Source organism: Pteropus medius, unplaced genomic scaffold (genome assembly GCF_902729225.1).
Source record: "Pteropus medius unplaced genomic scaffold, Ma_sr-lr_union100, whole genome shotgun sequence".
In the NCBI taxonomy this organism is placed as follows: Eukaryota; Metazoa; Chordata; class Mammalia; order Chiroptera; family Pteropodidae; genus Pteropus; species Pteropus medius.
Window position 1 is genome coordinate 7,086,292 of NW_024356336.1, and position 26,941 is coordinate 7,113,232.

Genomic DNA, 26,941 nt, shown 5'->3' on the forward strand with positions numbered 1-26,941 from the left:
AAATTAGTATGTGCATGTGTGCATGTGTGCGTGTGTGCGTGCATGTGTGTGTGTGTGTGTGTGTGTACATATGTAGCATCAGAAGCTGGTGCTCTTGAATGTGCTTGTATGAGTTAGAAATGGTACAAGTCTGCTTTTGGCCTACGAGCCAAAGCTGTTCCAAGAACTCTTTCATTGTTTGCCTCTTTAAACAATTGCATGAGCAATTGAACTGTTTGCTCAATTTGTAAGTTGAACTGTTTTTATTAGTGTAAGAATTTCAGTTTTTATAGACCAAGTCTGGATTGGATTTTCTTCCAAAAAAAGAAAAAGAAAAAATTATTGAATGATTAAATTTAGCAACCAAACCTGTGTGGTGATGTATTTAATAATTTTCCTATTGCTCAGAATGTTTTGAGAATGCCAATTTTATAATTTCCGTTATATCCATTCTTAGGCTGAATAAGAAAATCCACCACTTTGCTTCTTTATAGTCATGCTTTGTGTTTTCGTGAAAATGGATGTAATCAGCCAAGACAGATTTTTCAGAAAATTTAGCTCCAAATGGCTTTTAGCTGTTGACAAAGAGCAGATAACATTTTCAATAGCTGAAAACTGGTATCCCAGATGGATAGTCAGGAAATAGAGCATCTGTAGAGTTGAGCAGGAGTCTAAACACAGGTTTCACCTACTTACTCTGTGATTTTCAGTAAATTGCTTAATTTCTCTGAACTTTAGTTTCTTTATCTGTAGAAAAAGGATAATACCTAACTCCTATCTGCCTCATAGTGTGGGTGTGAATAAAATAAAACACTATATTTGTTTGACTTAATAAATTGTATCTTATTATGATGACTAGTAATTTTTTAAAATCTACTGGAGGCAGTTCCAAAAAAGAAGTTCTAAAATTGTTTTGTCCAAGTGACATCATCTTTTAAATTTAAAAAAAAATTAATTTTTTAATTTACATATAGTAAAATTTGCTGTTTAGTGTACAGTTCTATGAGATTTGACAAATTCATAGAGCCATAACCACCAACACAGCTACCAAGATACAGAACATGTCCATTCCCCCAGGTTCCTTTGTGCTGCCCCTTGTACTCAACCCCCCTCCCACCCGCTGGCAACCATTGATACTGTTTTCTCTCCCTTTAGTTTTTGCCTTTCCCAACATGTCCTGCACATGGAACCATACAATATGTAGCTATTTGAGTCTGGCTTCTTTCACTCAGCATAATGCTTGCGAGATTCATCTAAGTTGTTGCATACATCAGTAGTAATGTTAATTACTTTTTATTGCCCAGTTGTATTTCATTGTATGGATGTACTAGTTTGTCTATCCCTTCATCTGTTGAAAGACATTTGGGTTGTTTCCAGGTTTTGGCAACTGTGAATAAAGCCACTTTAAACATTTACATAACAGGTTTCTATGTGAACATAAATTTTCATTTCTCTTTGGTAAATTCCTAGAAGTGGACTTGCTGGGTCAAATGATAAATATATGTTTAACTTTTTAAAGAACTGCAAAACTTCTTTCTAAAAATGATGTACCATTTTGCATTTCTATTATCAATGAATAAGGGTTTCTGTTACTCGACACCCTTGTTAGCACTTGGTGTGACCTGTCAGGAGGTACGTCACTGTACTTTTAATGTGCCATTTCTCTAATGACTAATGATGAACATCGTCTCCTGTGCTTATTTGCCTTCTGTATATGTTGTTGGTGAAATGTCTGTTCAAGTCTTTTGCCCATTTTCTAATCAAGTTGTTTGTTTTCTTGCTCCTGGGTTTTCAGAGTTCTTTATATGTTCTGGATACAAGTCCTTTGCCAGATCTGTGGTTAGCAAATGCTTTCTCCCAGGTAATAGCTTGTCTTCTCAAAGATTTTATAAGGGATTTAAAAATATTTGTTCTTGTTATAAAAAATTCAGATGACACAAAGTAAAGTAAAAAGCACAAGTTTTCATTTACCTTCTGCCACCTCCTCCAGCTTTGTTCTCAGAGATAGCCACTGTTGACAGTGTGGTGAGGATCTTTCCAATCCTTTTTATAGTATCATAATTTTCTAGTAAATATATGTTTTGAAAGGGACATTTAAATATCAATATATGTGTATTAAAATTAGTTCTATTACTTTTCAGTCAATAAGTTGCATTTCAAAGAATCTTTTTGTTTTTCTTGCAGCCCAGTAAGTAAAATCATTGTTGTTTTTTTTTCTCTTAAAGTAGTGAGTTTCGATGTAATACTTCAAAAAGCCATGATTTGAGGAAGAGAATTCCAGAAGATAACTGTTGAGTGAACTGAATTCAAATGGGTCATTTTATATTTGCTAAAGACTGTGTTAATTGGTTGAAATGACTTTGAAATATGTCCCTTTTCTTACTATAAATGGTAAATTGCTTTTTGCTGTGCCTGTGTGTATACATGTGCAGGTGTGAGCATATACTAATGGCCTCATTGGGCAAAGAATAGTATTGATAACCTCAGAGTAAAATTCTGGCTCATTCCCAAATTTTAGATTGCTCATTTTTCTTCCATTGATTCTTTTGTCTTGTTGGAAATATTCAGCACAGATTTTATACTTGGTTCACATTTTTATTTTTAACTACAGTTTTGGACTTTTTTAACCACAACTGGTCGAACTTTTTTGAAGAATGAGCTTCATTAAAGCAAGTTGTTTTCATCTTTCCACAGGTCTGAATCCTAGGACCCAGAATAAGGATTCTCTAGAGGACAGTATTTCTACTTCTCCAGACCCAAGTAAGAGGGGGGGCTGGCCCCTGACAGAAGTGGGGAGTAGAAAGGAGGTGGGGTTATGGGGTGGTCTGAGCATGAGGAAGCAAGAGGGAGCTCTGTAGGAACAGAATGGTCTGGAAGTCTACACAGCTCTGGGCTACCAGAGGAAGGACTCTCCAGCCTCTCCAGGGGAAAGCGAGGGGAAGGGCCGAATGACCTGTTCTGGAATGTGATTTAGAGGAACATGGGAAGGGTAACAGAATTCCTATGATGCCTTTGTGCCAGTCCAGAGCTGGTCTTAGTCCTTACATGCCTAATGATGGCTTTGGGGAAAATTCGGGAAGAAGTAATACGAAGAACTGGAACTGTTTACATACCTGTAGCTGAAAATGTTTGGCTGGGGTTGCATTTGTTTTGATTATCCTTGTCCATTGAAATTGTTGAACATCTAAATACAGCTGACCCTTGAAAATGTGGGGGTTGGGGACGAAAAGCTGCATATAACTTGTGACACTCTCAAAACAACTACCGATAGCCCACTGTTGAGCAGAAGCTTTAGTGGTTACATTAACAGTCAATTAACACATATTTTGTATGCTATATGTATTATATACTGTGTTCTTACAATAAGGTAAGCTAGACAAAAGAAAATGTAATTAAGAAAATCATAAGGAAAATACATTTATAGTATTAATTGAAAAACATCCACATATAAGTGGACCCCCGCAGTTCAAACCTGTGTTGTTCAAGGGTCACTGTATTTAAGAGAACATCTAATTATCTACAATAGCAACATACCAGAAAAAAAAATCCTGCCACCTGATAGACTTTATTTTACTTAGCTGTGACCAATGAGTACACATCACTGAATCTTTTTGTTCCCACTTATGGTTAACTTAATGATCTTTTCACTACTTCTTCAGGTCCCTCATATTAGTCATTTTTAGTGGCAGTATCAAAGAAGTTACTATATCTCAGTTTGACTAATCATTTCTTATTGGCGTCTATTTGGGTGGTTTCTATTTTTTTTTTTTTTTTTTTGTGATAGCTTATAACGCAGATACAATGCATTGTGCAGTTGGCATATTTTTTCTTTTGGTTCAGATCCTTGGAACATATACCCACAAGTATAGTTGGCAGATTATATTCTGGAAAGCTGCTAGCAATGAATAGATGAACGTTTTTCTTCTATACAACCCCAGCACTGGATTTTGTCATCTGTGTTTATCGTTGTTAATTTAATGGTTCTGAAGTGAAACCTTGTCGGAGGACTTTGTAGGGCTGAAGATACTGGAATTAGAAAAGAGGCCACACTCTTTTCTCAGTGAAAGAGCATCATTAAACTGAGAATTTGGGGCTTTTCTCACCATGGGATTTTGGATCAGGCATTTAAATTCTCTGTATTTGGTACATGCCAGCAGAAAACTTTTCTTAAATGTTTCTATAATCCTGAGTCAGGAAGCTGATGAAGACCAGAATGATCTAATAAGACATAAAGATATAACTATCTTCTGTTTCTAGCTTTCCTACTGTGGCTTTAATCAGGTGTTTTTCTTCTGATGCTGGTTCTAAGCAGGAAGTAGGAGTAAGCTTACCCCTTCGTTTGCCATATAGAGAAATTGGGGTAATTGATTAGGCTATTCTGGGCTATGTTTTGATCTTGAAGTGTTAATGAGTTAACAAGACTTGTGCGAAGTCAAACTCACAGAATCAGAGAGTGGAATGGTAGTTGCCAAGAGCTTGGGGAGAGGTAGAATTGGGGTGTTACTAATCAATGGACATAAAGTTTCAGTTATGCAAGATGAGTAAGTTCTAGAGATCTGCTATGCACCAAGACCTGTATAGACCATAGAGTTAGGCCTGTCTTGGGTCAAATCATCTTCTCTAAGGCAATGGTGCTGCATGGGACATACTTCCTGCTGTGACTTAGCATATAAGTCCTCTTCTTGTCCTTTAACTCCTGGTTCAATGGGACTCTGTTGTACTGGGTAGCATCTATCATTATATGGTAGAAAGATTCATGAACAGAGAGACCTCTGGTCCCATAACCTCTGGGAGGTTCAGCTTGGCCAAGTGTTTAAAGGAGTTGATGATGCCACCATAACTGCTCCGAAGAGGCGATGTGTGGGCGGACGAGATGACAGAGGTACACCACTGTGAAAGCCACACTGCATTGTGCAAAGATAAGGTCTATGAGGATCTCACTTGGGACTCAGGCTAAGGCATGGAGTGTTTCTGCTTCATATTGTTCCCTCATATAGAGATTTGAAAAATATTCTTCACTAAAATAACTTAAAGAGATAACTGACCTTATTACTTTAACTCAGTGATTCTCAACTAGAGATGATTTTATCCCCTATGGGACATGTGGCAATGTTTGCAGACATTTTTGGTTTTCACAACCAGGACATGCCACTGGCATCTTGTGAGTAGAGTCCAGGGATGCTGCTCAACATCCTGCAATGCATAGGACAACTCTCCACAAAGAATTATGGCTCCTTTAAAGCTCCTCTGGCCAGAGGATCAGAGAAGCGTGGTCTGTTAGAGGGAGCTAAGTGGTCATCAGTTCTAGGCCCCATTGTTTACCATGAAGCTTTGGACTCCCTCTGGATTTTCTTTGAAAAACCACTATGAAGAATTATCTGGTCTAAAATCTCACTAGCGCCGAGATGGAGAAAGCCTACTTTTAACTAAAAGCAGGCAATTTTAGGCAGACCCATGTGATCAGGCCCACTCTACCAATTGAAGCTTTCATTTCTGGATTAAACTGTTTCTTAAAGTTCTGGCCTTGTAACTTTCCCAAACATCCTTGATTTTTTTTCCTCAAACCCTTTTGAACGTATGATTTATTTTTGCAGTTCCGAAAGTATTCCTGAATTCTGCTACCTTGTGCTGTTTGCTCCAAAATCTGGCTAAGCTTTCTCTTCCTTTCCCTACCTAGCCACTCTACAGTCCTCAGGAGAGGCTCTGTTTTGAGCTCATGTTGATTTGCTTCAATGTGTAATTCTGCCTGCCCTGCCCTGCCCTGCCCTGCCCTGCAGTAACCTCCCTGGCATTGCAGCTTGTAGCTCTTGATCAGCAGAAAATGAAAAGTATCAGCTGTGAATCCCATTTGCATGATGGGATTGGATAAGCACGCGCACCGCATTGTCTAACAAACTGTTTCTCTCTTTCTCTCTCCCCATCCCCTTGCCTGGCAATTTTATCACCTTTCACCATGAACATTTTTCCCTACCCTCCCTTTTTACTTCTCCCCCTACCCTCCACTTCCCACACCCATCCCATGCCGGCTGTGGTGACCACACGTACCTCTTCCCCGTTTACACGAGGCAGTTCTGACACTGTCTGCTCCCCCTGTAGTGCCAGGCTTCTGTTGCACAGTTGGAGTGGACTGGAAGTCTCTCACTACTCCGGCGTGCCTCCCCCTCACCACCGACTACTTCCCTGACCGTCAGGGCCTGCAGAACGACTACACGGAGGGCTGCTATGACCTCCTTCCAGAAGCAGACATGGACAGGTAGGTGTTAGAGGACAGGCTTTGTTTGTAGGGAGGTTCTGGGTATGGCCAGGTGTACGTCAAAACACTGAATTTTCAAACCTGTGTCCTCTTACATTTAGGAAATTTTATGAGGCAAGAACTGTTAGTTTTCTCTTTAGAATTCTATTGACTTGCCTCCTTTAACCATTTCTCCTCATTGATCCTTTCTTATATTTTCTATTCCAGTTGTTCTGGGCACACTAAATCTGATCTTCGTTTCTAAGATTGCCCATGTGGACATCAGATTACCTGCTTGCTTCTTCCACCTCTTGAACTGGTCATTTTTCCCAAAACTAGGTTACAAATTATTAGTTTTATAAACCATCATAGAATAGTTATCAGAGCTGGCTTGTGGGATTGAAGCAAAGGAGAGGGTGGGACTGTGGACTCTTGAGTGTTACTCTGCCCTTAGCCAAGCATATTCATGTGGACCATTGTTCGTTTTTTCAGGAGGGATGAGGAGGGTGTGCAGATGACGGCCCAGCAGGTGTTTGAAGAGTTCATTTGCCAGCGTCTCATGCAGGGCTACCAAATCATAGTGCAGCCCAAGGCACAGAAACCCAACCCTGTCGTCCCGCCCCCACTGAGCAGCAGCCCCCTCTATAGTCGAGGTGAGTTTTTCATTTTTCCTTTTCTACTAAATTTGCATAAGTAAGCTCTCAAGATGGTAGGGAATAAATTTAGGAATAATTGTTTTTCAACACAAAATTTTTGTAAATTTTACTTTACATGAAGAATAAAGTCTTAAAGTCCTAAAACTCTGTTTCATCTTCAACTCTCCTTTTAAGGAAGAGGATATGACCAAGTTCAGGAATGTTACATCCTGGCCTGGGCAGCACCTAGGAGTAGTAGGCAGCTGAGCTAGGACTGAGATATCAAACATCATAGTGAATATTTTAGACACAGAAACCTATATTTATTTATAGTACAGTACCTGACACATACTAGGTCCTCAGATATTTATAAACCTGAAGTTTATACTTGTTCTTTTTTTCCTATACTGGATTCATTTTCTCTTGTTTGTCACTGAGGCTTAGTGACTTGAATCAAGAATGGGTCATTTGTGAGTGATAGAGGCTAATAAGTGACAGAGACTCAGTGATGCCAGTCGAGTTGGAGCCAGACTCTGGAGAGCTCTTCTAAAATAAGCCAGGCAGAGAAAGTTAAGTGTGGGCGCCCAGAATCAGAAAGCAGCAATCACTTCCTGGAATAATCATGAGCAACCATTAGCCTCCTGCTTTCTTCTTGCAGCTACCCTAACCACCCAGCCCCAAACTTCAGATCATCTTTGACTCTGTTAATGTTCCCCTGGCCAGAGGATCAGAGAAGCATGATCCTGTTAGAGGAAACTTAGTGGTCGTCAGGTCCAGGCCCCCGTCATTTGTGATGAAGCTGTAGACTCTGTCTGGATTTTCTTCAAAAGCCCCTTGTGTTACTTATCACATGTTGCCTCACTTTCATTTTCTAGACTCTGCTAAATAGTAACCTTTCTGAGTGCCAGGACTATTAGCTTCATCTTTTTATCCACTAAAATGGAAACCACTATGCCTAGCATACAACATTATGAGTTGATAAATATATGAATTCATTTATTCATTCATTCAACAGTATTTTTGAACTTTCTGTTTTGTGGGGAATTTTTGGTCCAGTGGAAGAAAATAACATTAGTCAAACCATGAAATATAATTCCATGTTATGATAAAGACTGTGAGGAAAAAGTCAAGGGACCTGATCTGGTCTTGAGGGTCAAGGATGGCTTCCTTGAGAAGGTGATGTTTGAGCCGAGACATGAAGTATGTGCAAGAGTTATTAGAGAAGCAGGTTAGGGGTGGAGAGAAGGAGTAGGTAAGAAGAGCATGCCAGGCAGAGGGATTACTATGTGCAAAGGCCCTGAGGCAGGAGGGGTTGTGACACTTTCTGGGCCCCAAAAGGAGTAAGCCAGAGATATGGCCAGAAATGTCAGGAGACTCAGGCCTCACAGGACCACGTGAAGGATTTTGTTCTTTATTCCAAGAGTAGTGAAATGAATTTGCCTTTAGGGTCAATGGCCCCCTCCAGGCTGCCTATTTGCTCTTCTCTGGAATAGTTGCTCAGTGTCCCTTAATTGGTGGTCCGTAATTCCTCTATTGTCCAGTTCTGTTCCGGCTGATTCACGAGCCTCACGTCATGGCTGGTTGGCTAGAGGCTACTCACCTGACTGTATCCTTTCTGGCTATTTTTCTCCTTTCATAAATTTAATCCTTTTTATTTCTATAGTAACAGAAATGGTACCATTGTTATAGTTACTGGAAAAGTGGCCATAATATGTGAGCCTGTGCTACTCACTGATTGCAGATTTATTGAATACCAGTTGTGAGCAGGACCGTGTTCCAGTAGTAAATAGAATAGCATCAGCCCTGTCCTTGGAGTTTACAGTCTACTGGGGGAGACAGATGTTAAACTAATGAACCACAAGTATATATTTGATCACAGATTGTGAGGAGTGCTCTGCAGGATTTAAACAGAAATAACTGTGGTGCACCTAATTTAGAATGGTGTATAGGTGCCATGCTAGGTGCTCGTGAACGTTATCCCATGACATTGTCTTGACAGCCAGTAGGGAGCTTGTTGCGTGAATGAAAGAATGCTGGGATGGGGATAAGCCCTCTTTCTAGTTTTAGAAAGTGAGACTCAAGAGATTGGGTACCCAAGATCACACAGCCGGCAGGTGAAAGTGCTGGGATTTAACTTGGGTTCCTTTGAACCTCTTTTATCTGTAATCTGCTTGCCTCTCCTTCGCCATTATCTGGAAAATTCCCACATGCGGAGTGCAGATCTTTTCAGCCTCCGCTGCCCTCTCTTCTGACAACTGCCATGCTGCCTGCCACTGAACAAAGGGTCTGTGTTTCATTTCTTTCTAGATCACGGAAATCCTGTCTTGGTTCAGTTGTTTATTAAGGCACCTGTGGAATCAGGGATTCAGAGATGAGGAAGACCCTGTCCTTGCCTTTGAAGGCTCGTTGCCTAATAGCTCAACAAATAAATAAGTAGTCCTTTAAGACTGAAATGTGGTATGTCAGTGAGGGAGTCGTGGGAGCTCAGGCCGGTAAGCCAGGTCGACTGCCACCCTGGGGTGAAGACTGTAAATGCCAGAGTGGCAGCTCATACGTAAGTGGAGTCCCACAGTCATCTCAGCCTATTAACATCTCTAGAACTTTCTGGAATGGCATCAAGTTGTTCAGCTTTGACAGTGACATCTGGGTGCTATCAGAATCCCCAGGCTCTAATCTGCTGTTGGTTCAGTAACAGAAAAATCTGCCCAAATCTGCCAACTTTGGGACTTCTTTTTTTTTTAACCAAGGATAATTTTTTTCCATGAAACTACTCCTCAAAAGAAAGTGTTGCCTCTTTTGTTTCTCTGTTTCTGAATCTGTATGGAAGAGAAGTAATTGCCTATTAACAGAATGATCCTCAACCATATGGAAGAAATGATTTTTTTTTTTTTTTTTTTGTCTGTTAGGCCTTGTATCCCGAAACCGCCCTGAGGAGGAAGACCAGTACTGGCTGAGTATGGGCAGAACTTTTCACAAAGTGACACTGAAGGATAAGATGATCACAGTGACACGATATCTTCCCAAGTGAGTCCTTGGATATTTAAAGTTTTCAGATGCTGTTCTGAATTGTGTCTACATACTGTCCACATACTGAATTATGTGTATCACACGTAATTCAAACCGGAGAGATAGTTGAGTGGTTGGTTTTTCTTCTGGAGTTATTGTTTTTTTTTTTTCCCTAGGGTTATCTTATGGCTGTAGTTCCCCTACTTCCAAAAGGGATTTAATTCAGCTTATGATATTTAGCCTGATTCTTAACAAGCCAAGTAAAAATAAAGAATGTGAGGAGAGGAGAATGAGAAAGTTAGATAGCGCCGAGAAATCTCCATTACCAGTCTCCAGGGATGAGTTGTTTACTGTGGTCAAGGGTTGAATGCCAAGGATGATGCTAAGTATATTGAGATGGAAAAGGTAGAGAAGGATTGGGAAGGATTCTCTTTTGGACTTCCGGGCATCCCCTTCTTTTTTTCAGGTACCCTTATGAGTCTGCCCAGATCCACTACACCTACAGCCTCTGCCCTTCTCACTCAGACTCGGAGTTCGTCTCCTGTTGGGTAGAATTCTCCCACGAGCGGCTGGAGGAGTACAAGTGGAATTACTTAGATCAGTATATCTGTTCCGCTGGTTCTGAGGACTTCAGGTCAGAGAATGTGCTTTGGCTTTCCATCCTGGCTGCCTTGGGTGTGTCCATATTTTAACAGGTCCAGCCTTTTTTTCTGATTACAAAATGATCTCCATTTTAGAAAATAATGGAAAAAACAGAAGCATATCTTTACTGGGTTAAAAACTCAGTGATGAGATGGATGGTGGTGATGGTTGCACAACGGTGCGAATATACTTAATGCCATTGAAATGTACACTTAAAGATTGTTAAAGTGGTAAACTTCGTGATGTGTATTTTATCATATAAAAACAACAAACTCAGTGATGACGTTCTCTTTGATGGAACATCAGTGCAAATCATGTTCTTAACATTTTCCTGACTACTTGTGGTGGTGCGTTTTGAATTTTTATGCATGATTTCTGATTACGATGATACAAAGCCACAACTTCACTGGGCCTGGGTGTACAGAATCTTCTCACATCTCTGGAATATAAAGTAAACACAACCGTTAAGTTCTTCCTTCTGAGCTTGTGTTTTTCTTGTTTTTGTTTTTTCCCATTTAAAAAATTATTTTTTAATTATAAGTGACATACAGTGAGCTTGTGTTATTATCTACTTTTTCTCACCACCACTCCCTCTTTCTCCTTTGGCCCTCCATAGTTTAATTGAGTCTCTGAAGTTCTGGAGAACTCGCTTCCTGCTGCTGCCAGCCTGTGTCACGGCCACCAAGCGCATCACGGAGGGAGAAGCCCATTGCGACATCTACGGGGACAGACCCCGGGCAGACGAGGAGGAGTGGCAGCTCCTGGATGGCTTTATCCGCTTTGTGGAAGGCTTGAACCGGATCCGTAGGCGCCATCGTTCAGATCGCATGATGCGAGTGAGGGCTCTGTGGGGACCGTGCTTGGTCTGGGATGCAGCAACTGTCTCCTATGTCATGGGCCTCTCACTGGCCAGTTTATTTACTCCACAATTGTCCAGCATTTACTATAAATCCAAAACAGTGTGTTCTTCTCCATGGCAGGGCAAAGAAGGGAGGGGGCAGTGTTCTGTGGCACAGGGCAACCTGAGGACGCAGCTTCTTGTGCTTCCCAAGTTGGACCCGGTGTCAGTCACAGCTGCTTATGTGATGTGCTGAATTGTTGAGTAGAAGCTCTCAAGAGGGTAACAGCAGCAATATCACTTATATCACTTTTAGATTTTCCAGCACCGTTGGGCATTCATTCAACCACACACTCCCCGATGGGGACACTGGGGCTTATGGGAGTTAAGGGATATGTTAAAGGATATGAGGATACCCAGCTCTGTGTGTGTGTGAGTGTGTGTGTGTATGTGTGTACTGTACACAGATCTATGAATTTTACAAATATGCAGATGCATGTAACCACCACCACCACAATCAGGATATGGAATAGTTGCCATCACACCAAAAAAACTCCCTCCAGCTACCCGTCATGGCCACACTTTATCCCCATCTCTCACCCCTGATCTGTTCTCCATCACTATATTTTTGTCTTTTTCAAGGATCATGTAAATGGAATCATGCAATATATAACCTGATGCGGCCTTCTTTCACTCAGCTTCCTGCCTTTGGGGTTCATCCACGTTGTCACTTGCATCAACCATTTGTTCCTTTTCATTGATGAGTAGTGCTCCATCATCAGCTGTGTTTTTATTGTTTGTTTTTAATCTCAAGTTCAGCGTTCTTTAACCTACCCAGCTGCCTTCTGTACACAGCATCACTTATGATTATACACAGCATCATTTCCAGGAGAGCTTGCTTATGTAGCAGAAAGAACCTTAGTTTTGAAGTCAGGTAACTAGTTTGAATTCCAGTTCTAACGGGATTTGAGATAAGTTAATTAACTTCTCTGAGACTCAGTTTTTTTTCCCGTAAATTAGATATACCGTTATTTACTCCCTAGAGTTGTGATGAGAATAAAATGAGATAATACGCATAAAACACCTCAAAGAGGCAGTTTGTTTTGAGTCAGTAGGCATTAGGGACCTTCAGTTTAAGCGAAAAGCAGTTTTCTGGCATTTACCGAATACTGAGAACCCGTGTTCCTCAGTTAACTGACTCCCAGAGCCTGCAGCAGGACAGATGCAGCTGCAAATGCTGGGGCATGAGTGGCGCCTATTGAAGGGTCCACTTGGGCTGATGGCTTTGTCTCCTCTTCTCTGCTTTAGAAAGGGACAGCCATGAAAGGCTTGCAGATGACCGGACCCATCTCTGCGCATTCCCTCGAGTCATCTGGCCCCCCAGTTGGGAAGAAGGGAACCTCAGCTCTGTCTGCCCTGTTGGAGATGGAGGCCAGTCAGAAGTAAGTGTCTTATTGGAAGAGAGACTTGTCCCCACCCAGTACTCCCTGAGAGTTTTCAGTGCCCTTTTCTTGTGAGTGGAGTGAAATATGATTTCTGTTTGCAAGGAGCCTATAATTTGCACAAAGACACATACACGAAAAGAAAACTGGGTTAATACCTAATGTCAATAACACAAAATAGTCTGGAAGTTACAAATTTGCAATCTGGGCCTTAATTCAAACTACAGATACATTTAGTTTGGCCCGCAAAGTGATTATTTTTGTTAGTTTTGTTTTTCCAGTAGACCTTATTTTATAGAGTAGTTTTAGATTCAAAGCAAAATTGAGTAGAAGGTACAGAGATTTCCCGCACACACCCTATCTCCACACATGCATACTTCCCCCATTATCACTATCCCCCACCAGAATGGTGCATTTGTTAATATTGTGGAATCTACATTGACGCATCATAACCACCCAAAATCCACACGCATCAGTTTACACTGGTGGCGTACATTCTGTGGTGGCATACATTCTGTGTGTTTAGACAAATTTATAATGACATGTAGCCACCATTAACAGAGTAGCTTCACTGCCCTAAAGACATAAAACATTTTTTAAATATTTGAGCCAAATTTTTTTGTTTGAAGATTTCATATAAAAATGTGGACTTTATATGAATTCTTATTTTAAAAAATATTAGTATACATAACATGCTGCATAGTTGTATTATATAACACACAAGAGAATATATTATAGATAACATAATATAAACTTATAGGTAACACATAAAATTCAGCTCTGCTTGATGTAGTACAGGCTCACTTAACACTGGGTCCACAGTCATACCCAGGTACCATGGGCTGGCACTTGAGAATGGACATGTGCCCTCTGGTTTATAGTAGAACCAGCACACCCTCTGGTTTTGGACTTGTCTTGCACCCTCAGTCATGCTATGTGACCAGCTTCTCTAGGCATTTGAGTGTGTGGTCCCTTTATAAACAGTAAGTGCTACAGCTCTCAGGTTGCTGGTGGGACCACATCTTACTGGAGAGGGCAGGGACAGCGTTGCAGGAGGTAGAATTTAAGTTGGCCTTATAGGGAGGGAAGCATTTACACAGAGGAGAGGTGGGACTTGGGGAAGGGGAGAAAACATTGCCGTGAGCAGGTAGGACCTGCCCTAGGGTGCATTCCATGCCCTCCTCATCCTCCCAGACAGACCAGGTTCCCTCTGTGCTTTCCAGCATCCTGGGCCTACGTCTGTCTGAGCACTTACCAGTATCATTCTGAGGGCTGTAACCGGTTTACTCATCTTCCCCCCGACTTGTCTGCGCTCTGAGGGCAGAGGCTGTGTGCTGTGCCTGCTATATAGTATGTGCACAATAGATGAGAATGATGGAGAAAGGGATGTGGAGGGTCCCTGTATAAGGTGTTAGAGGAGACTGGACCTTGTCTGTCTAGTGTGAGAGTCTGTGTTGCGCTCAGCAGGAACCTGCATCCATTTGGCTTTCAGAAAGTAACATGGAATAAGCATGAGGCATAGTGGGAGTTAACAATTACAAAGGCCGCGTGGGAAGTTGGATTCAGGCTGTCCTTACACATTCTCATAGCAAGAGCGATCCTTTGAAAGTTTATTTTAATGGAAAATTTCAAACATAAGAAAGGTAGATGCACTAGTATAATGAATCCCCATTTACCCATCACCCAGCTTCAGTAATTATCCTCGTGGCCAATGATGTTTCATTTTGTCCCACTTGTTCTCATCTTCTTTTTATTTCTTATTAAATCCCAGACATCATATCCTTTCATCTGTAATATTTCAGTGTGTATCTCTGAAAGATAAGTACTCTTTAAAAAAAAAAAAAAAACCATAATACCATAATACCATAATTTACCTAAAAAGGTACAGCAATTCCTTAACATCACGAAATATCCATTCAGTGTCTTTACCAGAAGTGGTGTTTTCAGAAATGAGCCCCTTGTATAGGTGGACCCAGTGGGTGGGCCCCAGGAGGCAGAGACCCATTGGTGGGCTCTCATTAGTCCAGGCAAGAGGCAGCAGGCTGGATAGAGGGTGATGATGACATGGAAAGGAAGGGATGCAGGGAGAGAAAGTGAAGAATATAGTGAGGTGACTGGGGGCTGGGGGAGGGTGGACTCATTCCTGAGGGCACTGGGTCCTCTTTAGAAAATATCTTCATCTCCCCAAGGAAAGACCACAGAACTCTGCCTGGCAGGTTCTCCCTCTCACTAATCGTAGACTTTTCCTGCTGAGAAAAAGAACAAGGAACATAGGTTGCTCTGAGGGGCGTGAAGCGGCGGCGGGGGAATCTTATTTTAATTTGTCAGTGAGTCACCATTCAGTACGCTCCAAGGAGCATGTTTCTGCTCAGGTTGGAAGAGGAAAGATAGCTTGGGGTGGTGGTGTCCCCGTGTAAGACATGAGACTCTCAGCTAACCCCATAGCAAGAGGCAGGACAGAATCTAAGCTTTATTCCTTCCCCTGGATCAGTGCTCCTGGGCGACATGGTATGTTTCCTCAGTGCTAGAGGTAGAGAAAAGGGAGCCAGACCTTTATATGATGTGTGCTCACATGGCATTTTTTACTTATGTGCTTTTCTTTTTCTTTCGTTGCACCAAGCAGATCCAATTTTATTTATTATGAAAACAATATGATAGCAACAGGAAAAAGAATTTTTTAAATGTCACATGTAGTCCTGCCATCTTACGATAACTATTTCTTCCACTTCTCTTCCAGTCTTTCTCCGTAGGCATATACGTTCAGTCAGGCTCTCATGGAAGAAAGAGACCCCTGGAAGCTTGGCTTTGTGCCGAATAACAGTGTGGCCATGAGCCATCTGGGCAGCCGGTGCCGGTCAAGGGCCTTTGCTGCCCTTGTTAGCTGGGGATAATCTGATGACAGCCAAGTCGGAGCAGAAGAGACCTCCACATGGCAGTTGTCACTGCCTCTGTGGAAGCTTGACTAGTGATCCCTTTCCAGCAAAAGCAGTGTGCCCTCATATATATTCTCACACATATACATATACAATACATATAACTGGTCATTTCGTGACAGTACCCTCCCCTGAGCTATTAGGCAATGAGCCTTCAAAGGCAAGGACAGGGTTTTCCTCATCTCTGAATCCCTGATTCCACAGGTCAGCACGTAACAGGCAACTCAGTGAATTATCACATACGTCAGATGACGCATCTGAGGGGACACTGCGGGGTAACCAAGGCTTCCTGCTACTGCTGTCCCAGGCTTGGGCCGCTGCAGTCAAAGTGTGCGTTTGTGAATGAGGCTCAGAGGAAAACACAGTGCGATGTGGTAGAGAGGGAGACAGTGTGGTATAAGTGGACAGGAGAAGGAATCCAGCATTTATTCTGCTTTTCCTATGTGAATTATACCTCAGAGTAACCAAGTAATTGGTGTAGGGAAGTTACTGATTTGTTTGTTTGTTTTTCCCCCAGTATTCCAGCTAATAGGTACAAAAGGAATGATAGAATGTTACCATGTGTAGTTTTTAATGAACTTAATGGGTCCAGCAGAGATCATCAGCGACAACCAATATCACCAGAGAGAGACCACTAGACATTGTGGGCCTCTAGACAGAAGTACACGACACACTTAGGAAGAGTTCTTGCCCCAAATTGAACCTAAATTTGCTCAAACTTTTAGATATAATTTCTGATTGTCAGGAAGTGCAGGGCACAGAGGAACATGATAAACAATAAAGAGACATAATCAGCTCATCCAGACTGTAAATTTACGGGGTGAACCAGCTACTTTCTTCAACAAATAAATTGCAAGGATGAGGAGAGATGAAAAGGAGTTTATATCTTAAAAGAGACATAAGAGACACAACTTATAATGTAGGGGCCTTAGCTGAATTCTGTTTTCAACGAACTGAAAGGAATTTTTGGAGATAATTAGAGAAATATTTATTAGAAAATTAAAAAAATGTTTCGAGTCTAGTGATGGAATTGTGATTATATATTTTTTAACTTATTTTCTTTTAGAGATACAGTATATACTGCAGTGTTTATGGATGAAATAATACCGTGTGAGTTTTGCTTCAAAGTAATCAGGGTGGATAGGTAGAGTGTATAGATGAAACAAGATTGGCTCTAAATAAATAATTTTGGGGTCTGGGTAGGTATATTTGAAATGTTTCCATAATAAAAACTAAAAAGGAATGTAACAGGTTACTATGGAAACTGATTTTTAATCTCTGGGATAAGATTACTTCACTGTCAGTAACAAACATGTCAGAATTTAAGACTAGAGAAGTGTCATAGGTTGGGTTCCTGGGGAAGCAGACTGAGATGGAGTTTAACATGTAGGATTTTTATTAAAGTCTTAGGCTCAACACCTGTGGGAGGGAGAAGAAGGGAGAAGTAGAAATGGACAAAAGCCGAGATGCGGTGAAGACCCAGTGACAGCCTCAAGCCACCTCACTCATGCTCTGGAGCTAGAACAGCCTTCGGAGATGAGCTGGGTTGGGCCAACATAGCCAGGCCTTTCCACCCCCTCACTGATCATTCATTGTCGGCGTGCAGCCTGGGGAGGGGCGAGAGCTTGCACGAGGCTGCTCTGCAGCTGGGGCTATCCCTGAAGGGGCTGACAGCTGAGCCTGCTGGACAACACGTCCAGCTACTATGGCAACAAGGCCAAGGCAGAGGGATCTGGGTGGCACCTTGTAGTGTCCACCACAAGAAGTATATATTGCAATAATAATGAAGTGTTTAAGACTATAATGAGAGCCTTCTGAAACCAAATAAAATTTCAGTGATGTTTTAAAGCTAATTTGTGGGAGCATTTAAGTTATAATAGTTCATAGTTAATTTTAGTATGGAAAAAATTAGGAAAATAATATGTACATCAGAACCAGGATGAGATGAGATGTTATAAGAAAATCACAATTGTCTTCTGTTATGAGATCATGTCTGTTAGATATGTCTGGGTTTTTTGGGGGGAAGAGAGGAGGGAATGTAAGTGTGTATGTCTGCAATATTAACATATAAACCTTCAAAGTGTGTAGAGAGTCAACACATTTCCCCCCATTAAGGTTATGCCACATGTTAATGCAGCCCTAATTTCAGAATGTGCTTCTTTCTCAGAGGATTAAAAAAAAATGATGTTCATGGATGGAGTCACTCATACCATGTCACTTGCCTTTTCAAAGTTATATGTAAGCACCAGGTGCTGCCAAGATGCTTTTAAAATTGAGCTGTTTTCTGATTTACTGTGGACGGCTGGAGATTGTTCAGGCAATGAATGAAATTAAGGGTGTCATGTAGGGCCCGAAGGAGAAACAAAGCAGAAGTGTTGACAGCAACAGACCTGTCTTCATTTCATCTTGGCTAACGGGGGTCCTTCACCAGGAGGTTCTGAGCAAGCCACAGTCGTGTGCGTTTCCTTCTTTCAGGTGCCTGGGAGAACAGCAGGCAGCTGTGCATGGTGGCAAGAGCTCGGCCCAGCCAGGCGAGAGCAGCAGTGTTACCATGACTCCCACCTACGTGGACAGCCCACGAAAGGTAAAGGAGGCCACTCCAGCAGGGAACATATTCTGAGACCCAGTGTGGAGGGCAGAATGGATAGCCGCGAATGTGCTGAAGATTTGGGTGAATTCTACCCTGAGCCCTTTTAAGCATTCCTATTATTGTTGAGGAACTTTCCTACTCACAGTTGTAAGGAAGTGAACTGTTAGATAAGTGCAGATACACAGCAGTCAGGCTAAACAGTATTGGTCAGGGCCCAGGATTTGGCTTGAGCTTTAAAACTGGCCATCTGGTTTTCCTTTAGTTGCATCTTTGACTCTCCCAGGGAAGGTCGGGAGTTGGGGGAGGTAGAAAGCTACTGAAGCAGCTTTCATGAGAACACGCTCTTTTTTTTTTCTTTTTCTTTTTTTTAACTCCCTACAAACAAAAGTCCAGGACCAGAGAGCTCACTCTTTGGTAATGCTTAGACTCCTGAGAAATATAGTCCAACAAGAGCATCCTGTGGGAAAAAAACAAAACCTTAGTTTTTGAGCCTCTTTATGGAATAGCAAGTAGAGCATAGGGGCTGAAAACTCCATAGGTCAGGCTTTTTGTATCTTTTAAGACCCATAGTCTTGGCTCTATAACTCTTTCTGGGAAATTCAGACTCTGAGATCATTCTGATATGGTAGGATGAGCTGATGGTATGTTCTTTTATCTGGTCCCTATCACTAGGAAATGAAGGAAATTTAATAGCTATATTTTCTTTTCAGAATTGTGGCCAAATTGTATATCTATCCATGTGTTTATTTTACTTCCATATCATGAACATTTCCCCATGATGTCATTAAATATTTTTCAAAAGCATGATTTTAAAAATTAAATTATATAGTATTATATCATGTGAAAAGACTTTATAACTTACGAAAATTTTTGTTCAAAATGTAGATGATGATTGATTTTTAAAAATAATTTTTGGTAATCCATAAATTATTATAATTATGCTACAATGTATCAATTATAAATAATACTGCAAATAACATCTTAGCATATAATGATTTGACCACATCTCTGATTATTTCTTTGGGATAAATTGTTAGAATTAGACTACTATGATGGAGGGATTAAAATCTGAGAAAAAGTGTAACAGGCTACAGGCAGCTTTTATGATATCAAGATCAGAGGTTGGCAAATCTTGATAAATATGGGCTTTGTGGGCCAAGAGGCAAGATCAAAGCTTTTGTGTAGGTACTTCCATAACCATTAAAAAATTTAAAAACTACTCTTAGTTCACAGGCTATAATAAACCAGTGGCTGGATTTGGCCATTAAGCTGTAGTTCACTGACCCAGCTGTAGGCAGTGACTTTAGGTGCAGTCCCAAGGATAGTCTGCACATAAGGAATGATCTGTTGGTCATGGAAGAGGCTTCTCACCTGTCCTCCCTCATGCGTACATAAATCTCAGCAGCATTAGCACCTTCATTCCTATATGTTCTGGCAAAGAAGGGACATAGATGGAACAATGAGAACACATAAGTACCTTGTGTGCTGTCCATTAGCTTTGACCTCTGCCTATTGCCATCTTTGAGGATTAGCTACAGTGCCAGGGACAGAACTGAAAAGTAGAGAAATTTTAGAGCCACAAGCGTTAGGTTAAGATGCACCAACAACCAAATATTAAATTACTGTTTAGAACACTCTCCTAATCTTCCAACTGAAACTGAACACTGAAATCTACATGGATGGCCATCACTCATGCCGGATGTAGATTTCGTGTAGTCAAGGAGAAGCAAAGGTGTTACGAGATGGCCAAAGTGAAGAGCCCCGGCTGACATACTCAGAAACGTCCAACAATGTCTCTAGTCAGATGCTTGTGTCGGGACGCGTGGAGGGGTACCTGAATTTGCATCTCTATCACCTCATTTCTGTGGTTTGTTACTTGAGTTCGTAGTGGTTTGTAGAAAATAGCAGCAGTATTGATTTAAATGAACAGCCAAATATTTCAGTGATTCTAATTTTAGAATTGAACAAAAGTTGTAGGAAAACAGAGACCTTCAGATTTATCAAGTGCTTTTTCCGAATTTCAATGGTAATACATAAAAAGTAAAAATTTTGAAGGGGCAAGAGGACACTTCCTGACCTTAAGAAAGAGGGAAGGAAGGGTCTTTGGAAATGTCCGCTATGTCGTTTTTGTTTCAAATTCATGGCAACTTGAACTCCACAAGAACAGGGTGGGGAGGGGAAGATAGCTTCAGGGAGCCCACCCACCCCAGTGAGTACATATATATCTGACATCGTGGCTTCTCGGGTATTTTGTTACACAACCAGTGGAGAAGGTGTTGCTGCTTCTGATCTCCCGTTTGCTCAGAAAATTAAGCAAGAAAGTTTTCCTGCATGGAATCCTCCCATCTGGCTGCCATGTATAGTAACAGGCAGAATTGAGAACCTCAAGCCTCTGTGTATCTCTCCACGTGGGCTGCTGGTAACCCAGCTGACCACTGAAGCCTGTCACTTGCAACTTCCTACAAGCTACCCTTTGGCTTCTTCTCTCCTTCTTGGCATAGGTCTGAAGGAAGTTCAGAGCTATGTGGGAGGGTGCAAGCATCCAAGACAGGCTCTGAGGAGACCTGAGGGAGCTTGGATGTCCCTTCTAACCTAGGTGCTATCTCCCACATGGATGGGATATTCTGCCCAAGAAGGTGTGAGTTCCTGCTAATGCTCTGCATTTGGATATTGTCTTCCTGGGTGAATCTCTCGCGCACCCCGACCCATTCCCTTCATACTCCCTTGTTTCTTTCCTTCCCTCCTTGTTTTTATTTTTATTTTTTTCTTTTATACCCCTCTCCTTCCTCCTATGGTTCACCACTGGTCCACATTCCGTTCCTTCACTCCCTTGAACCTGCTGCTGCCGCCGCTGCGTCCTCCTCCTCTGACTTCAGGATGGGGCCTTTTTTATGGAGTTTGTCCGCAGCCCGCGTACAGCGTCATCTGCCTTCTACCCTCAGGTCAGTTAAACTCTGCAGCCCATGCATGCCTGTCCTGTCAGCAGAAGCCTTCTGCTCGGCTCTGAACAGATGGAGTTGGACTGCAGCTGAGTTTCAAGGGCAGGTGAAACTGAATTTGGTCCCAGAAGTGTGCATTCCCATTCATAGATTTACCGGCTTCAAAGGGGGATGGAAATGATTAATGTTAGGGAACAAATGATCTCACCAGTGTTGACTCAGTGTTTCCTATCTCTGCCTGTTCATTTCACATATTGCCACTGATTCTCTGCCATGTGACAGCATCTTCCCTTTTAGGTGTTTTTGTCCGTGTCATATAAGCAACATGAAATATGCTTACTTAATGAATGAGCGCTGAGTTTTTCCCTCTCAGTACAAACAAGATTTTTAACAGTGTGGCAAGAAGTGGTGAAAAACAGAGCAAACGTTTATTAATAGGCATGCACTTTGTCAGAGGCTAGTGGTGTGTGACCCTGGGCAGCTCATCCAGCCTCTGGACTTCCCTTAACTCATCTGTCAAATAAAAGGGTTTGGACCAGATCTCCAAGGGCCTTCCACGTCCTAACATTCTTCAGTTACTCTCTGCCAAGCACATAGTATTATCTCATTTCATCCTCACAGCATAACCTATGAGTTAAGTAGTTTTATTGCAGTTTTATAAATGGAGAAATTGAGGGACAAAGGAGGTGTGTTGGGTTCATCTAGGACCAACAGGCTTAACTCCTGATCCCCCACCTCCCCACTCTGTAATTACCGTTCTGACAGGTCCTATGTGAAGAGAAACTGGACTCCCTGCCCTTTATCATGACCCTTACGTATATGAAATTGGCTTAGTTGCAGAGATTTGAATGTGTTACGAGGGTTTGTGCAGAGAAAGGCAGGCTAAGGGGAATGGGACTTAGAGGTTCAAGGGTAAAGGTTAAAGAATCCTTATCTGATGGAAGTCAGAAAACCAACATCACCTGAGTACCTACTCCACCAGCTGTCGTGCAATGGTCTCTGCAAACATAATCTTCACAAGTGTTTGAGGGGCGGTATCATCACCCCAATTTCCAGATAAGGAAACTAAGGCTTAAAGATGTTACCTGGTCAAAGAGCGTACAACTAGTAAGTGGCTGAGCCCCTGCACCCTCCTGCCCACCATGCTGGGAGGGGAAGGGGTCAGTTAACGTTAGAGTCTTCCCTTCCTTTGGGGTGCAGAGGGTGCCATACCTGTCTGTGCAGGTCTTCAGAGGTCTGCGCCTGCCTTTTCCAGTGAGCTGTGTGACCCTGGGCAAATCCCTGTCAGGACCTCTGAGTCCTATTCCAAGAATCTCTCATCTCTGAGTGTGGGAGGCACACTGCATTTTTGGTTTAGAACAAAATCGGTCAGATTTTTTAAACTTTTACTTTTTAACAAGAGACCCTCTTGTGACAAGTTTTGGATTTAGATTATAATTTAACATAAGAAAAATCAACAGAGCTGGAAGAAAAGAATTGTTTTATAAATCCTAAAATAGTCCACATAGTTTCACAGTGGTGAATTTGCCAGTATAACAAAAGTGGACGAGTTAGCGCAAATGGAAATAGCAAATAGAGATGGATGTTAGGAGAGGCACATGAATAAAGTTTATATTACCCACCAGGTGTGTTGTTAAGAAGATAGATAATTAAAATTATCTATACTCATATTAGATATAGTAAGGGAGCTCTCTATACTTAAACAAAATTACATTATGCTTTGTTTATTTTTGTTTTATTTATTATTAAAATATACATAACATAAAATTTGCTTTGTTTGCTTTTTCACACAGCTTGGAGAGTGAAGGGGGTCAGCTCCTTTCAGATCTTGACTTCAGCACCGTACCAGGGAGCTGCTTTAGGCACGATAATTAACCTCCTGAACCTCAGTTTTCTCTTTTGTAAAAGGAAATAAAAATAATTTCCTTGTAGGGTTGTTTGAGGATTAGAAGTCATATCTGTTTCTCAACAAATTTCAAGGGAATGAAATCACATAGAGCATATGTACAATTAAGTTATGTGTCAGTGACACAAAGATAACCAGAAAAACCCCACGTATTTAGAAAGTAAACAAGACACTTCTAGTAATGCATGAGGCGTGAATGATATATGTAAGGCTGCTGGCATGGTGTGTGGTATGTGCTGGCCACACAGTGCAATACTAGTTTAGATGAGGATTACTGCAATGCCAGATTTCAGTGTCCATTTTGCACATCTGTTTATTAGTGCCTACTCCCTATTCCTGCTCTCCTCTCCACCCTAAAAACCGAAGAGTGTTCAGTGAGCTCCTTAAGAGAATGGGGCTACTTGTTAAGACTGTCCATGCAGGCTCTGGCATCAAGCTGCCTGTGACTCCACAGACTGACTGTGAGCCTTTCAGCAACTGCACTAACCTCTCTGTACCTTGGGTTTCTCTTTCGTACAATGTGACTGATAAATGTGTTCTCCTTATGTAGAGTTGCTGTGAGAGCAAAAGGGGACGAGGCATCTTCGTGGCTAGCTCAGGGCCCCTGACATAAAGTAGATTCTCCATACATGTATCTGTGTGTGGGAGAGGGAGAGAAAAAAGGGGAGGGGAGAGAGGGAGGAAGGATCAGGCAGGGTACAAACTAGTGAATGAGTTTGAGTGAGCCAGGCAGCTCTTTTCTCTTAGACTAGGTGACCTCTCCTACGCCTTTTATCTCTGAAATTCTGGGATGACCCTATTAGACCTTGGAGAGTAAGTCCTCCAGCTCTGGCTGAGTCACAAAGGTGTAGCCTGTGATTTCTGCCCCTCAGTGCAGCTCTCTGCTAAGAAGGGGTTCCTGTTGGCCAAGGAAAGGGAGGCATCACCCCAGACTTTGATTCTGCTAAGGAAAGGAAGTTCCTGTAAAATTAAAACAGACAGCAGTGCACAGAGCTGGTATCAGAGCTATGCACCAGGTTTGGAAAATGGTTCTTTGTGCTACCAGTTCATCATTCTAATGATAATGTGTCACTCTCTGTCTGATAACCCGAGTTACATAGTTTTCCTCTCCATTGATTTTTATCATCACTGACTTACAAAAGAATTTGGAGGGCATGAGAAACAGTTATGGGATTTTCCTCAGAAGTCAGCCTCATGATGTCTTTTGTCTGCAGTTTGGAGCCTGAAGGAACATTATGGTCAGGAAGACAGGCTCCTGATACATGAAGCCTGAGCCAGTGTTAGGGTCTCTTCCCTCCCCTATCCTCAGACCCCAGAGTTACTCTCTCAAGGAGGCTTGACTTTCAGCAACTCAGCCCAGCATGTCTCCTTGGTAAATGTGTCTGGAGTCATCTACTAATCTCCTCCGTCACTGCCTTCACCACCGCCGCCACCCCCACTGCCCGCTTTAGCCAGGTACAAGTGACCATTTCTCACCCTGATCCTGCAGCAGCCTCTGGCGTGGTCTCCTTGCTTCCATCCTAGCCCTCTCCAGTCTTGTTTCCTAGCCTGCCTCCAGGATTTACCTTTTGAAGTGAAAATCTGATTGTGTCAGCCCGATTAAACCTTTCCATGGTATATTAATTAACTCGGGGTGCTGTAGCAAAATACCGTAGAGCGGGTGGCTTAAACAACACATGACTTCTCACAGTTCTGGAGGCTGAGAAGTCCAAGATCAAGGTGCCAACACATTCAGTTTCTGGTGAGGGCCCTCTTCTGGCTTGCAGGTGGCCACCTTCCCACTATATCCTCACTTGGCAGAGAGAGACAGTGTGTGCATGAGCAAGTTCTGGTCTCTCTTCCTACGAGGGCACTCATCATCATGGCGGCTTCATCTTCATGACCTCATCTAGACCTAACTATCTCCTGAAGGTCCCACCTCCAAATACCATCACACTAGGGGATTAGGACATCAACATAGGAATTTGGGGGGCACACATTCAGTCTGTGGCACATGGCTTTCTTTCCTTTACGATAAAGGCCAAAATCCTTATGATGGCCCAAAAGTCCTACGTGATCAAGGCCCTGCTTGCATTTCCAGCCTCATCTCCCACCACCCTCGTCCTCACTCTTGCACTCGAGCGACACAGGCCTTTCTCTAGACCACTGTAGACAACGGGTTTCCTGCTGCCATGCTTTGCCACATGCTGTTCCCCTGATTGTGCCTAGTTGATTCCTACTCATCTAGTCAGATCTCACTTCTTGAACTCGTATGGCGCCAGTGCTTGTCCTTTCAGCATGTCTCATTGTCCTGCTTTTGTGTTTGTATGACTGGGGTTAATGCCCATCTTCTCCGTGTGACTGTAAGTGCTGAGAAGGCAGCTGCCATGTGTGTTGCTCACTGTTGATTCTTCAGCATCTAGCAGTCACTTGGGAGGGACTCAGGAAATACTGCCTTGGAGATGCCAGTGCAGGAGATGGACATTAAAAGTTTGTTTAAGCAGTAGAACCCTTTCTTTGATAATTTACACAAAACCCTGAGCTATATACCCAATAAACATGGAACCGTCTGGCTTAAGTTTGTAGGGAGGGGGGTGAAGAAGGTTTACAGTCCCCAGCACTCATACCCTGTGATGGCCCCAGAGATGCTACCACAGACCCCCAACATTCAGCAGAATGCACTTTGGGGCCATGGCTGTTAGGGCAGCAGTTTTCAGTGTGCTCATGGGAGAGCAGAGGGAGTTTTCTGGGCAGTCAGAGGTGATGTGACCCAAAGTGGACTTTTTACCCTTTGATCTGTTTTCTCTCTTCAGAGACATGAATTGAAAGGCTCTGTTCCTAGGGGCTCAGTCCCCCCAGCAGACGCCAGGGGCATACTAATCAACCTTTGCCCTAATCTAAACCCTACCCCATCAGTCAGGTACTTATCAGAGGTGTCTACATGTAAGACTTCCTCAAGGAGCATGGTGGTTCACCCGAAGGCTGATCGCTCCATTCCCAACTCCTGAAAACATGTTCAGCCTTGCTGTGTTTTTAAAATTTTTGAATTGGTTGGAAATATTTAAAAGTCAGGAGATTTTGTACAAAAATCCAAATTTCTGTCTTATATTGTAAAATAAGCTAGACATCAGGCCTGGGTTCCTTCCCACCAACCGCAAAGCAGCTTGTGGCTTTTCCTTTTATATTTTTAATACTTAGCCAGCTGTGCCAATATATATCTACCGGCCCCACACACACGTTTTGTTTGCAGCCTTTGCTGTAGAACCGTGTCATCCAGTTGAACTTTCTGCCAAGGTGGAAATGTTCTCTATTTACACTGTCCAGCACTGTCGCCACAAGTCACACATGGCCAATGAGCATTTGTCAAGTGGCTGGCACACTGAGGAACTGAATTTTACATTTTTATTTTAATTATATTTAAATTGCCACATATAGCTAGTAGCTACTGTATTGGATGGCACAGCTCTAGACATCTAAAATGTTATTGTTAGAGTACTTATTTAGACTTTAGAATTTCACGCTTTCCCTAAGCATTTTTTCTCTCTCTTTTTTTTTTTCCACATTTCTTCTACCCTTGTTTACTAGATTTTCTTGTATATTTATTTTATCTCATTATTTGTCTGTTTATTGATAATTTCATCTTTTTTTGGAGTGATGCAAGATGGAAACTAACGAGTAACCCATTCAGAATAAGGGGTTAGGATGGACAGGAAGAGGAAGGCTGTACTTGGGGAGAAAATTCAGTTCAATTGAGATCGCACATCCTGAGCACCTGTTGGCCGTAGGGCTGTGCCAAGTGCCTAGGGAGACAAGGGATGAA

General features: G+C 42.2%; 1 protein-coding gene across 14 annotated transcripts in view; it reads left to right on the forward strand.

The window, feature by feature from the left end:
* DEPDC5 (DEP domain containing 5, GATOR1 subcomplex subunit) overlaps positions 1-26,941 on the forward strand; it is a 112,745-nt gene that overhangs the window by 54,310 nt on the left and 31,494 nt on the right. For 6 of the 14 annotated variants that reach the window (XM_039862002.1, XM_039862001.1, XM_039862004.1 and 3 more), the window contains exons 23-31: positions 2,674-2,739; positions 6,049-6,232; positions 6,704-6,864; positions 9,753-9,870; positions 10,319-10,486; positions 11,111-11,330; positions 12,641-12,774; positions 18,183-18,291; positions 21,174-21,239. In XM_039862002.1, coding sequence (XP_039717936.1) covers positions 2,674-2,739; positions 6,049-6,232; positions 6,704-6,864; positions 9,753-9,870; positions 10,319-10,486; positions 11,111-11,330; positions 12,641-12,774; positions 18,183-18,291; positions 21,174-21,239 — 1,226 coding nt within the window. Of the gene's footprint in view, positions 1-2,673; positions 2,740-6,048; positions 6,234-6,703; positions 6,865-9,752; positions 9,871-10,318; positions 10,487-11,110; positions 11,331-12,640; positions 12,775-18,182; positions 18,292-21,173; positions 21,240-23,029; positions 23,057-26,941 lie in introns of those variants that run through there. The other 8 variants (XM_039862012.1, XM_039862006.1, XM_039862008.1 and 5 more) reach the window with 6 other exon arrangements.